General features: G+C 36.9%; 3 protein-coding genes across 5 annotated transcripts; 1 reads left to right on the top strand and 2 right to left on the bottom strand.

Moving 5' to 3' along the window:
- Positions 1-1014: 1014 nt before the first annotated feature.
- LOC110372762 (essential MCU regulator, mitochondrial) lies at positions 1015-1571 on the bottom strand. The gene is made up of 2 exons (XM_021329718.3): positions 1196-1571; positions 1015-1090 (listed from the first exon to the last, which is right to left on the bottom strand). Exon 1 carries the CDS (start codon positions 1472-1474, stop codon positions 1208-1210), a length of 267 nt encoding a protein of 88 aa, XP_021185393.1. The 5' UTR covers positions 1475-1571; the 3' UTR covers positions 1015-1090; positions 1196-1207.
- A 428-nt stretch (positions 1572-1999) lies between these two features.
- On the top strand, positions 2000-7381 carry LOC110372824 (ADP-ribosylation factor-binding protein GGA2). 2 transcript variants are annotated; one of them, XM_021329805.3, is made up of 8 exons: positions 2000-2153; positions 2235-2533; positions 2860-3126; positions 3651-3861; positions 4687-4989; positions 5199-5325; positions 5406-5979; positions 6230-7381. In XM_021329805.3, the coding sequence occupies exons 1-8, from the start codon at positions 2117-2119 to the stop codon at positions 6440-6442; spliced, it is 2031 nt and encodes a 676-aa protein (XP_021185480.3). In that variant the 5' UTR covers positions 2000-2116; the 3' UTR covers positions 6443-7381. The 2 variants fall into 2 exon arrangements, with proteins under 2 accessions (XP_021185480.3, XP_021185479.3); XM_021329804.3 differs by having other exon boundaries at positions 3651-3873.
- Lst8 lies at positions 7375-10394 on the bottom strand. 2 transcript variants are annotated; one of them, XM_049838438.2, is made up of 8 exons: positions 10213-10394; positions 10011-10141; positions 9743-9895; positions 9560-9621; positions 9279-9432; positions 8626-8816; positions 8262-8404; positions 7375-8107 (listed from the first exon to the last, which is right to left on the bottom strand). In XM_049838438.2, exons 2-8 carry the CDS (start codon positions 10137-10139, stop codon positions 7992-7994), a joined length of 948 nt encoding a protein of 315 aa, XP_049694395.1. In that variant the 5' UTR covers positions 10140-10141; positions 10213-10394; the 3' UTR covers positions 7375-7991. The 2 variants fall into 2 exon arrangements, with proteins under 2 accessions (XP_049694395.1, XP_049694396.1); XM_049838439.2 differs by having other exon boundaries at positions 10300-10391.
- Between the last annotated feature and the right edge of the window lie 482 nt (positions 10395-10876).

Below are 10876 nucleotides of genomic sequence, written 5' to 3'. Positions count from 1 at the left end.
TTCCGAATAAAGATGTGTAGGACATAATTTTGATACGAATTCTACCACTGCTCAAATTGATGTCACTATTTTTTTTCCTCATGACTTAAAGTAACTTTAAATCTTGTCTATTACTGTTGTACTGTACCACTTTATAAGATTATTAATTTACGAAGTCTTCCTCACATTTCCTATAACTATTGTCTCTCTTGACTAGCATACTGCTGTAGTGTTAGAATTATGTTACGGTTTGTCAAAAATGAAAGACTGAATCATGCCATTATCTCATTTATTTGAACTTTCATCTATAAAATATTAAGCACAAGTGTGTGACAATGAGATTACACAGAACTGTAAAGGTGCGTACGGATTGCGCGTACCCTGGTACGCGTACTCTGTTTACGCGTATCCGGTACGCCTAGTCCATACCTGCAGCTACGCGTTCACTGTTGGGGTACGCGTACCGCGCGAGCCACCGTCTGTCGGTTTTTGGTCGCGCGTCAAAGAGAGCAAAATTAATAAACACGCGTGTTCTTGTCGGAGTCATGGCGAATGACTGGGGCTCGCGGAGCGCTCTGGATCGATTGACCTCGCGTACAGGTTCGCGGCGGTCCGTTCAGGAGCTGTACGCGTGGACAGTGTTTCCCAACTACGTGTAACACAGGAACGCGCTATCCGTACGCACCTTTAGAGCTACATGTGTGAGAGTAACTTTTGACTAGATTAGCAGAGATTGCTGTGTCACTCCTGTAAACAAATGAAACATGCATTTCTTCATAATGCATTTATTATAACATGGTTTTTAATGCATCGTGATTTATTTAGCTGTATATAACATGCTGTTTTATATACCTACCTAATATGATCATATAATTATATACTGTATTTATGTAAATCATGTAAATAAGAGATTGCTTTAATATAATAAAATCCTTAAATAAAAACAAAATTCTTAAGTATTGTGTACAATGCTATTTTGATGTTGAGCACAAAATTTTAATGTTTTTGTAACAATTCAATAAAATATAACAACAATTATGGTTCTTCTTATGTTTATTAAATATTAATTATAATTAATTTTCTATTAAACCCGCATGAAGTTAACATTCATCTGAAAATAAAATTACATTAGTAGTGGCATCACATACAGGGAAAAAGGAAATATTCTGGGAATAAATTATTATAATTAATAATTTTCACTAAATATACATTATACCTCAAATGCGATTTAGTCATCGTCGTCGTCGTCATCCGAAGGTACAAACAGTTCGTTTTCCTCCAGGAAATTGGCTATGTTTTTACTAATAGCTGCTCCTATAAGCAGGCCTGGCACTACGGCCATTACTATACCCAGAAGACCCAACGGAGTCTTCTCTGGCTCAGGTAGTATAGCTCCAGTCGGCGTAGTCGTAGCAGTTCTTCTCTGAATGGCATGTTCATGTCTCGTCAAGTTCTTAGATTGAGCCACCAATCGAGACAGCCGGAAAATAGCCATTTTGCACAAAATTAACTGCGCTAATGTAATGCAGTGTTTTTCTCAGATTATTTTTAGCCAGCTAAAGTTTCTCTCTGCTGCTGTGAGTTGACAGTGACAACTGATTGACATCATAAGGTTCAAACAAAAGCCTTTTCAGTTAGCCTAATAAAGAGTTTTTCATATATAATCACAGTTAGACACATAAATTAAATAAAAACCTTATGGAACAATATTATTTCATGTTTAGTCTAATATTATATCTTATTGTGGGCTCAATGGCTTCCAAATTCATTAACTGGTTTCGTTTGCATGTTTGGCAGAGTTGATAAAATAAACCTAAAGCGAACGCACTCAAGTAATATTGCCAGATTATACAAAATGTAATAGCAAAAATTTCGTCATTTTTGTATTTGAAACCAATATTGAAAAGAGTAAATAACTATTGTATATATTTTTATTGAGTCCATTTGAGTATATTAATTATGGTTAAAATTAGCAATTGAAAATGATACAAAAATGTTAATACAATGATAATGTTTTGATTTTTGCAGAAAAAATAGCAACACAATTCAAAATGTCAACTTGATCTGATCTGAGACGAAATGATCAAAAATTTTAATTTTATTTATATTTATCGGAAAGTGTTTTGCCTTTGAAAAAATGAATGTGACTTTGATCAGCCTAGAAGCTTTGATATGTAAGTACTTATTTTCGATACTGGATTGTGTTTATAAAGTTTAAACTACTTTACGACTGTGTTTGTTATTCGTTTGCTTAGTAAAAGCTACACACGAATCTCTGCCATGTCCGGATGCTGCGGCGTTGGAGGCGTTTTGCGCGGTGATGCGGGACTCTGCGGAGGGCCCGCAGCTGGCGGCGCAGGCCCTGGCTGCCCGCATACACACGCCAAACACCCGAGAGGCTCTGCTCGCCCTGTCAATGCTAGATCGCTGTATGCGACGTTGCGATGCCGGTTTTCACGCTGAAGTCGGCAAATTTCGCTTCCTCAATGAAATGATTAAGTTAGTTTCACCTAAATATTTTGCTGATCGGACATCACCTGAAGTACGGACTAGGGTAAGACATTTTTCTTATACACTTTCTTTTTATAATGCTTACGCATACTTTATTAAGTTGCTAACAACTTAGTGTAATAGCCCTTTGCACAGAGCATATTTTCTTGATGAATAACTTTAGTAGGCTAGTGAATATTCAAATATTTTGACCAATCAATAAATAACGTACGAGTATTATTTATACAAAAATATGTATTTGCCCTTTTTTAATCACTCGCCTATTAAAAGGTACACAGGGTTTCAAATTCTTTTTCCTCAATTAAATTCTTCTTAGTTAAGTAAGTATAACAATGTTCCTTCCTTAATAAAAAATATATATTATTTTAGGTACTACAGCTGCTTCACGCATGGTCTATCGAGTATCCAAAGGAAACAAAATTTAAGGTTGCATATGACATGCTTAAGAATCAGGGTGTGGTGAAGGAAACTCCTCCGCCATTACCCCCTGAAGACGTGGTACCTCCTCGGAGTAGGGCCAAGAATGCCATATTTGAAGATGAAGAAAAGTCCAAGTTGCTGCAAAAGTTATTACAAAGCAAGAAACCAGAAGATCTTCAACATGCAAATAGGCTCATCAAAACTATGGTTAGAGAAGTAAGTATAAATAATAATGGCCTTACTACAAAAACTTTAAACCCTGTTTTACACTTGTCTAATAAAATTTTGCCAGCAAAATAAACCATATGTCAACGTCATAATTTGTCATTTTTTTAGACAAGGCATAAACTGACGTTTAGAAGTTTTTGTAGTAACAGCCTAAGTTTTTTTAATGTGTCTAATGATTGAACTTTTATTTACAAATTAAGTTTGCAGCATGTCATGAATCTTTATTGAACTTGCCAGATTTATTATCAGAATACAATTCCATTTTCTTTTCAGCAAAACAGGTATTTTGATATTATGCATATTTTCAAAACAAATTGAACAATACCTTACTCTCATTCACCCTCATTTTGTTATCTGTTTTCATTGACGACATTTAAAAATCTTCAACAATACATAGTCTTAAAGATAGAGCAATGCATTTACATTTTGTAGGTATTTGATTCTCATTTCTATTTAACCAAGCTAGCTCGTAAACCTTTGTTAAATCTAATTGCTGCAAATTCAACTCTCAGGAAGAGCGACGGAACGAGGAAAGTAGCCGTCGCGCCCAAGAAGTGGGCAACGCGTTAGACAGCGCTGAACTCCTGCGAGAACTCCTCGCTAACGCTGAAGACGCTTCTCCAGAGGAGGAGCAGCTCATCCACGAGCTGCACGTGTCGTGCGGAGCCCTGCGGCTGGCGCTCCAACGCCTGGCCGCCTCCGAGACACAGCCGGACAGTCTCAGTGAGTGGACCGGTTTGTCACTTCCAGTCATTATCATTGTGATGTGTAGTGTTTGTTTGTTTTTTTCTACCATTGCTTTTGATTGGTGTACATTTTATTTATTTTTGTTTATAATATCAAGAATTTGTGGCCTGTAGTTTTATAACAGAATATCCATTTGCATAATTTTTGGATGAAAACATACCTTTGACATGCCTGCATGACTTTGTTTATTTTGGTGCGATATAGTCTATATTGAAGCGACTAGGTTATATGTATGGAACTCACAAGTTTACTATAATGTTGCATCCTTCTGTTTTCGTAGATTATTATAAAATATTTGGTAAGTAACCCCGAACATTCGATTACATGAAGTTGGTTAAAAATATCAAATTAATCTTGAGCAGTCAGTTATCATTATGGTCTAGCTAGTGATTAGACAAACTATTATTTTCCTGTTTAGTTACAGTATCGGAATTACCAACGTTGTTACCGTGAATTAATTAATCCAGTAGTTTACACATGTATAACAAGTTCACACTGCATGGCTATGTCGCTGATAAATATAATCACGATATCTAGAAGCTACATGATAAAACAGCTTTTTTATTAGTAGATTGAAAAACAAGCAATGAATTTGGTTGCGTAATTTTTGTGAAATCGAATCTTATCGCCGTATTATTTAATACCGTTTTTGGTCATTTTATATAATATTACTTGATAAAGTGCTGCATGTTTACATATTTTTTCTTAATAAATTTAAGTAGCGAATTTAAGTCATCACCGAGCCTCTGTACTGTGAATTAAGCCTTTATAATAATTATTTATTTATGCTAAACCTTATAGATGACATCCTACACGCCAGCGAAGTTCTAGACGATGTCTTCGAGAAATATGACGCATACAGCAAGTTTAAGAAGGACAAGAAGAAAAAAACAACTTCTCAAGCTTCAAGTACTGATCAAGCCGAGACATCCAACAGTGATAGTTTGTTAGACTTTGCGGGGAACGTGGGTAAAGGAGATGATTCTACTGTGAAGAGCCTGGCCTCTAAGAACACGGCTATTGATGAACTGGGTGATATATTTTCGACTGGAAGCGATTCTAATATTGTGGAGCCGTTGAAACCTGTGAGCTTAATGCCTAGTGGTAAGAACGTTTCTAAATGTTTACAAATTTCATCCGAATGTTACTGTGTCCATCTATTTGTAGGAGAAAATACCTTGCCCAGAAAAATTTCATATATGTAGACTGAATCGTTTTTCTATGGTTGTCTAAAGAAGTTCTCTCACCGCGGAAAAGAAGTAAGAGAATAATTTTATGCACAGAGGAATTAATCTAACATTTTTTTATTACAGAAGATGTAGATCTTTTAGGAGAGAAAACAAATAAAGCGGAAGGTTGGAACGAATTGGACTCACTCGGCGAACAACTGATAAAGCAGTCATTACCCGATCACGTTAAACGACGTGAAAACTTTAATAGGTACGTAACATTTCATTACATACTCTTGTACATTTTCAATGAGATTAAAAATTCATTGACTTATATATTTTTTGTTTCAGTAAAACGGCAAGGAAAATTCCAATGAACGCGTTAGCATCACCCAAACACGATCTCACACCGGCTACGAACGGTGCCCTATTTGACCTAGACTTCTTTACCAAAAAGCCAGAGGAAACCAAACCAACTGAACTACCCAAACTGACGAACAAACCATCTTCACCGCCTGATGACGTCATAGTAGACATCACAGACGGACCCAGCACTTCTAATGTTAATACAAACGCGACTGATTCCCCTATAGACAACATATTGGATTTAAGTATAACACTAGATGAAGCCAAATGTAAGAACACTTCTCCCACGGAAAGTGTCGAATCTAATTCTTTAGAGGAAAAGAGAGAGAAGACTAAAAGTGAAGTGAAACCGTTGACTGATATAGATGTGTCCTTGTCTAACGTGACTCCGAGCAACGTGCCTCCAATGACGATATTCGAAGAGGAGAATGGACTTACAGTAGTGTTACATTTTTGTAAAGACAAGCCGAGGCCTGATGTTAATGTCATTGTAATATCGACGACAAACAAAAATAAGAAACCTATACTAGATTTTAGGTTTCAAGGTGTGGTTCCTAAGGTGTGTATGATATAATCTTTCTAAATTATTGTTTGAAGCTAAACATTAATGCACTTTTCTTGGCCTAAAGCCGACAGGTGTAATGGGACAGAAAATGAAACTAACTTATGCCATGTATCTGTGCATATATTTTTTGCCTTTCCTTGCGAATGTTTGCATAGCGAAAGCTTTAATATTTCCTATTTTTAACTACAAATATACTACGTAACTTATTTAAAACATTTATTAAGATCTTCTTTTCACATTTCAGTGTTGCAAAGTACGTCTACTGACGCCGTCCGGCACGTCGTTACCGCAGTACAACCCGTTCCTGCCGCCGCCGGCGCTCACACAAGTGATGCTGATCGCGCGGCCCGCGTCCAGGCCTCGTGTCGATCTGCGCTTCGTCATCTCCTATACCTGCGACGACGACGCCTGCTCAGAGATAGGCGACGTCTCAGACCTGCCCCTAGACCATGTATAGTACCCCATAAGCCCCATATACTACTTAACTATGTGCTGATTCTGATAGCTTCATTATCATTTACCGCTTCATATAAACGTGGTATATGCTCACGTGATGGCAACAGTAAGACTATTCTTGTTCAATTTAAACAATATGAAACTGTATTCGCAATACGAGAATATTAACTGTCACGTGCCAACTGATTCAGTAAATATATCTTATTGATTTCATTGATGAAAGCATGAGCATTACAGTGTCATGGGCAGGTGATAATACTTAATTTTGGGACTGAGTGAGATATATATTTTATCGTGCAATTGAATGTATAATTGTTTCTAGTCGAGATTTTATTATTGAAATGTAATTATGTATGTATCGAAAAAGCATTTATTTAACATTCCAATATTTTGTGACTGTATGTAATTATTGTCTTATCCTTTATACTTATGTTGTGGATTATACAAAAGGTGAAATCATAAACAAGTCGTTAACATTGCGTGTACAGTGTTTACTTTGTAAAGCTGTAGTTAGCACAGTATTATATTAGAATATTTGTATCGAAGACGTACTTATGTTGCAATTGTATGTACAATTATTAGGATAATGTTTGTGTTCATGCACCCAGAGAGCGCTTTTAAACGAGCGTATTTTCCGTGTGAACAAACAAAGAATAACTAACGGTTCAATAATATGACGACACCTGGAACCACGCTACCATTTGGTCGCGTATACGCGCGATAGAAGCCGCTGTGTGAAAGCGCTCTCATATACCTTCCTGTGCAATATAATCGCCGAATAAATACGATTTATTTTATGTTTCAAAGATCTGATCAATGTTTTTTACCTTTCGTCAGCTTAAACTAAGCTTCAAAGTGTAATATAGAATACTTAATCTTTTTTTGTGATCGGCACTAATATCTTATTTATTAAAAGAAATAAAACTGCATTTATAAATAGTATGAATGTTTTAATTTACAAAACTATTAATTACATTTATGACAAATTCATTTACACAATAAATGCATCCAGGAGGTAATGTTATATATATCGTGAATTTTTGACCCCATTTTTTGATTGATGAAGCACGAGATTCGAGTACATTTTCGAATAGTTGGGGATAACATAAACAGTTTTTTCTTTGTACTCCAGAGAGCTTTCGTGCATACAATTCACGCAATTAAGCTCTTGAGCTTATACTTATTTACAAATATACAAAAACTACTTCTAAGTTACAACCTAAAGTTCGTGACTCGTCTCCTTACATTAAATCAGTACAAAAGGAACATATAATTGATCATTGTCATCTGTATTCATTAGTACGATCTTACTACATGGGTAAGGCCCAAATTGTACTAAAGCAGAGCACAGAAGGTTTTAAACAACCAAAAATAATTTCTCCACTCACATGTCCACTTCACTTTCGTGGATTCTGGGTTTAATCCAGCACTGATATAAATGCTAATGGCACTTACACTATTTATCTGTACATACTTAAAATAACTATTCATAAAAAGTAACAAAATAGTTCAGTATTCTTATAGTACTTCTTTTAGTATTCATAGTAAGTCTATACAGCTTGATCCCTGAATGCGAGCGCAGTGATGGCCTTCTGATGTCCACAATACTCTCTCTCGAGGGTACCCTTCTCTACGTCCCATAGACGCGCGTAACTATCCGAGGAACCTGCAGGCGAAATAAAATCTATTAATTTATGCTTATTTTGCATACTTCTTGAGATAATTCCCGTGTCTATTTTATCGTATTGCTTGGCCTGATAGTCAAACATTCTATTATATTAGTTTTTATGATAAAAGAAATATGATAATACAATACTTACCAGTAAAGAGATATCGCGAGTCGATGCTAAAGGCAGCGTCCCACACCCACCGCTGCGTGTCGTTGCGCAGCTCCCGGAGCAGCGACCAGTCTTTAGTGCGCCACACCTTCGCCGAACAGTCGCCTGATGTCGTCACCAACATACTGAAGGACAAGATGATTTTAAAATACTTATTAATGGTGGATAGTGTGGATACCAACTTCATGCAAAGTGCTCACCAGCTTACAAAAGCTGTGGAATTTTAGTTGTGAGAGAAAAAATGTTCAGTTGATAATTGTGGAAACTACCTTCCACGGTTGGGAAAAAATAATGGATTGCTAAACATGGCTATTTGTGTTAGTATATAATATCAATAGCTACTTACGTGGAATCAAGGCTGAATTTGCACCTTAGAGCATATTTCGTATGAGCGACAATATGCTTCAAAGGTACTGGGTGTGGTGCGGCTCCCCCCAGAGACCAAACATAGCAGTTCCCTTTGTTGTTGACCGCCGCCATCATCTTGCCTTCCGGGTCGATCGCTATGTCCTGGATCGACGCCTCGGCTTCTGGAATCTGTTGTAACAAGCAGTTGTGTAAAAAAAGGGGCTTTTCTTAAAAAAAAAAAACTACAGAAAATGTCGATCGTTTTTTCGAATTTTGATTTTTATTTCTCTTGTAACTAATTTATTCATACTGTATGACAGGTATCTAAGGTAAGATTGTGCCATTTAGAGCCGAAAGACTAGAGATTTCACCAAACCCCAATTTTAACACCATAAGGCCGGCAATACACGGACCGCTTGAAGCAGTCAGGGGCGACAGCTTCAAGCAGTCAACAGCACAGTGAACTGCAGAGTTCTTTGGACGTACATACACAAACCGCTCGAGCAGTTGCAACTGATTCGGCCGGTCGACAGCTTGAAGCTGTCGCCCCTGACTGCTTCAAGCGGTCCGTGTATTGCCGGCCTAACATGTCTGTATACCACCAAGTGTCTTTTTGTGAAATATTCTTCAAATTTTAAATGATTGACTCACCAACTGTTCATTCTGATCAGTCCGGAGGTCCCACATATGTATGATGCCACTCTGGTCTCCCACCATAATCATTGTCTGGTCGGGATGCAGCATCACTGCATTCACTGGGGCTTGCACTTGAAATATCTTTGTACAGCGGAACTGTGGTGCGGCTCTGAGGAATTAATTTATATGATACTGGTTAAAGATGCAAAGTTACTTGAACACAACATTATTCATTAACATTAAACATAATGTACAAATAGATGTTCTTAAGAGTAAGCAGAAAATAATTATTTTACCTTGGGTCCCATATCCTGGCTGTCCAGTCTTCACCACCCGTATACATCCACAGGTCATTTTTCTAAAAAAACAAACAGCTACAATAAGAACCACATAATTTTTACTTTAGAATTACTAGATAATTACTGGTTTATTTGCTGACTGACTAAATTACTTAAATCAGTTCAAACCAGAGAACTCACTTGAAATCCAACTCTAGATACATTCTTGGTGATGCCTTCGAAATTGACGACAGGGTCTGGGTTGGCGCTGGCCAGGTCGTACATGCGGATATGTTGGTACCCGCACGCCGCCACCATCTGACCAGTGGGGGATATCTCCAGGCCATTCACTTGCTGTAATCAACATTACACACTATTTATTCTTAAACCAACATGTTTATTGTGTGATGTTAGAACCACAAGACATTTTATAGTTTTTAGAATTGCATGTTATGATATGAAATCTTACGGAATCAGGGTGCTGCATAGTCCGCAAACAGACGCCGCTGTGCGCCTGCCACAGCTTGATAGTGTGGTCGTAGCCGCCCGTGACCAGCGCCACCGCTGACCCGCCACCACCACTGCCGTCCCCCGACATCCCTGCAAACAAACCTCTGTTATCAGCCAAATTATCACATTGTTTATTATAATGTCATTTTAACCTCAAATACCTTTGAAATGTTGATAACAAAAACAACTCTCGTTATTTAGGAAGCTTCTATAATGCTTAATAGAATTAAATTCTTGATATTACTAACTTTCTGAATAATGTACTAAAATAATATATTTATTTATTTCAATTCGAACATAATATCAGACAACAACAATTTGAACAATTATAATATGACATTGACACAATTGACACTTGATTGACAATGGGCAGATTTACAAGATTGATCAATTTCATCAAGGCGAATTTGTCATAAAATACCCTACCACAACATTAAAAAAATCATTACAAGTAGTAATTAACCAAAGAATGTAGGCACTTAAAATCTTGTAATATAGCAGGGTTCATTTGATTACCACGTTTTTGACAAAATAAGCGCTGAAACGAACGCACGCATGATATCGTATCAAATTGATAGGAGACGCGAGACGCTTGCTTTGTAATGACGTAGGCAGATTGACATATTTATAATTAGCGCTAAGTTCTGATTGGCTCATTGCATGATTGGAATATAGGTAGTATTTTAGAAAAATATATGTAATCAGTGCTTTAATTATTGATTGATATCATATACCTAGCTGGTTCAAGTCTTCAGATAATGGAAAACTCGATACCTAACTAGGTATAGCAGTACATACCGTATTTTTTTGTAAGATACTTACCTA

Source organism: Helicoverpa armigera, chromosome 8 (genome assembly GCF_030705265.1).
Source record: "Helicoverpa armigera isolate CAAS_96S chromosome 8, ASM3070526v1, whole genome shotgun sequence".
In the NCBI taxonomy this organism is placed as follows: Eukaryota; Metazoa; Arthropoda; class Insecta; order Lepidoptera; family Noctuidae; genus Helicoverpa; species Helicoverpa armigera.
This window is presented reverse-complemented; position numbering and strand designations above follow the sequence as displayed.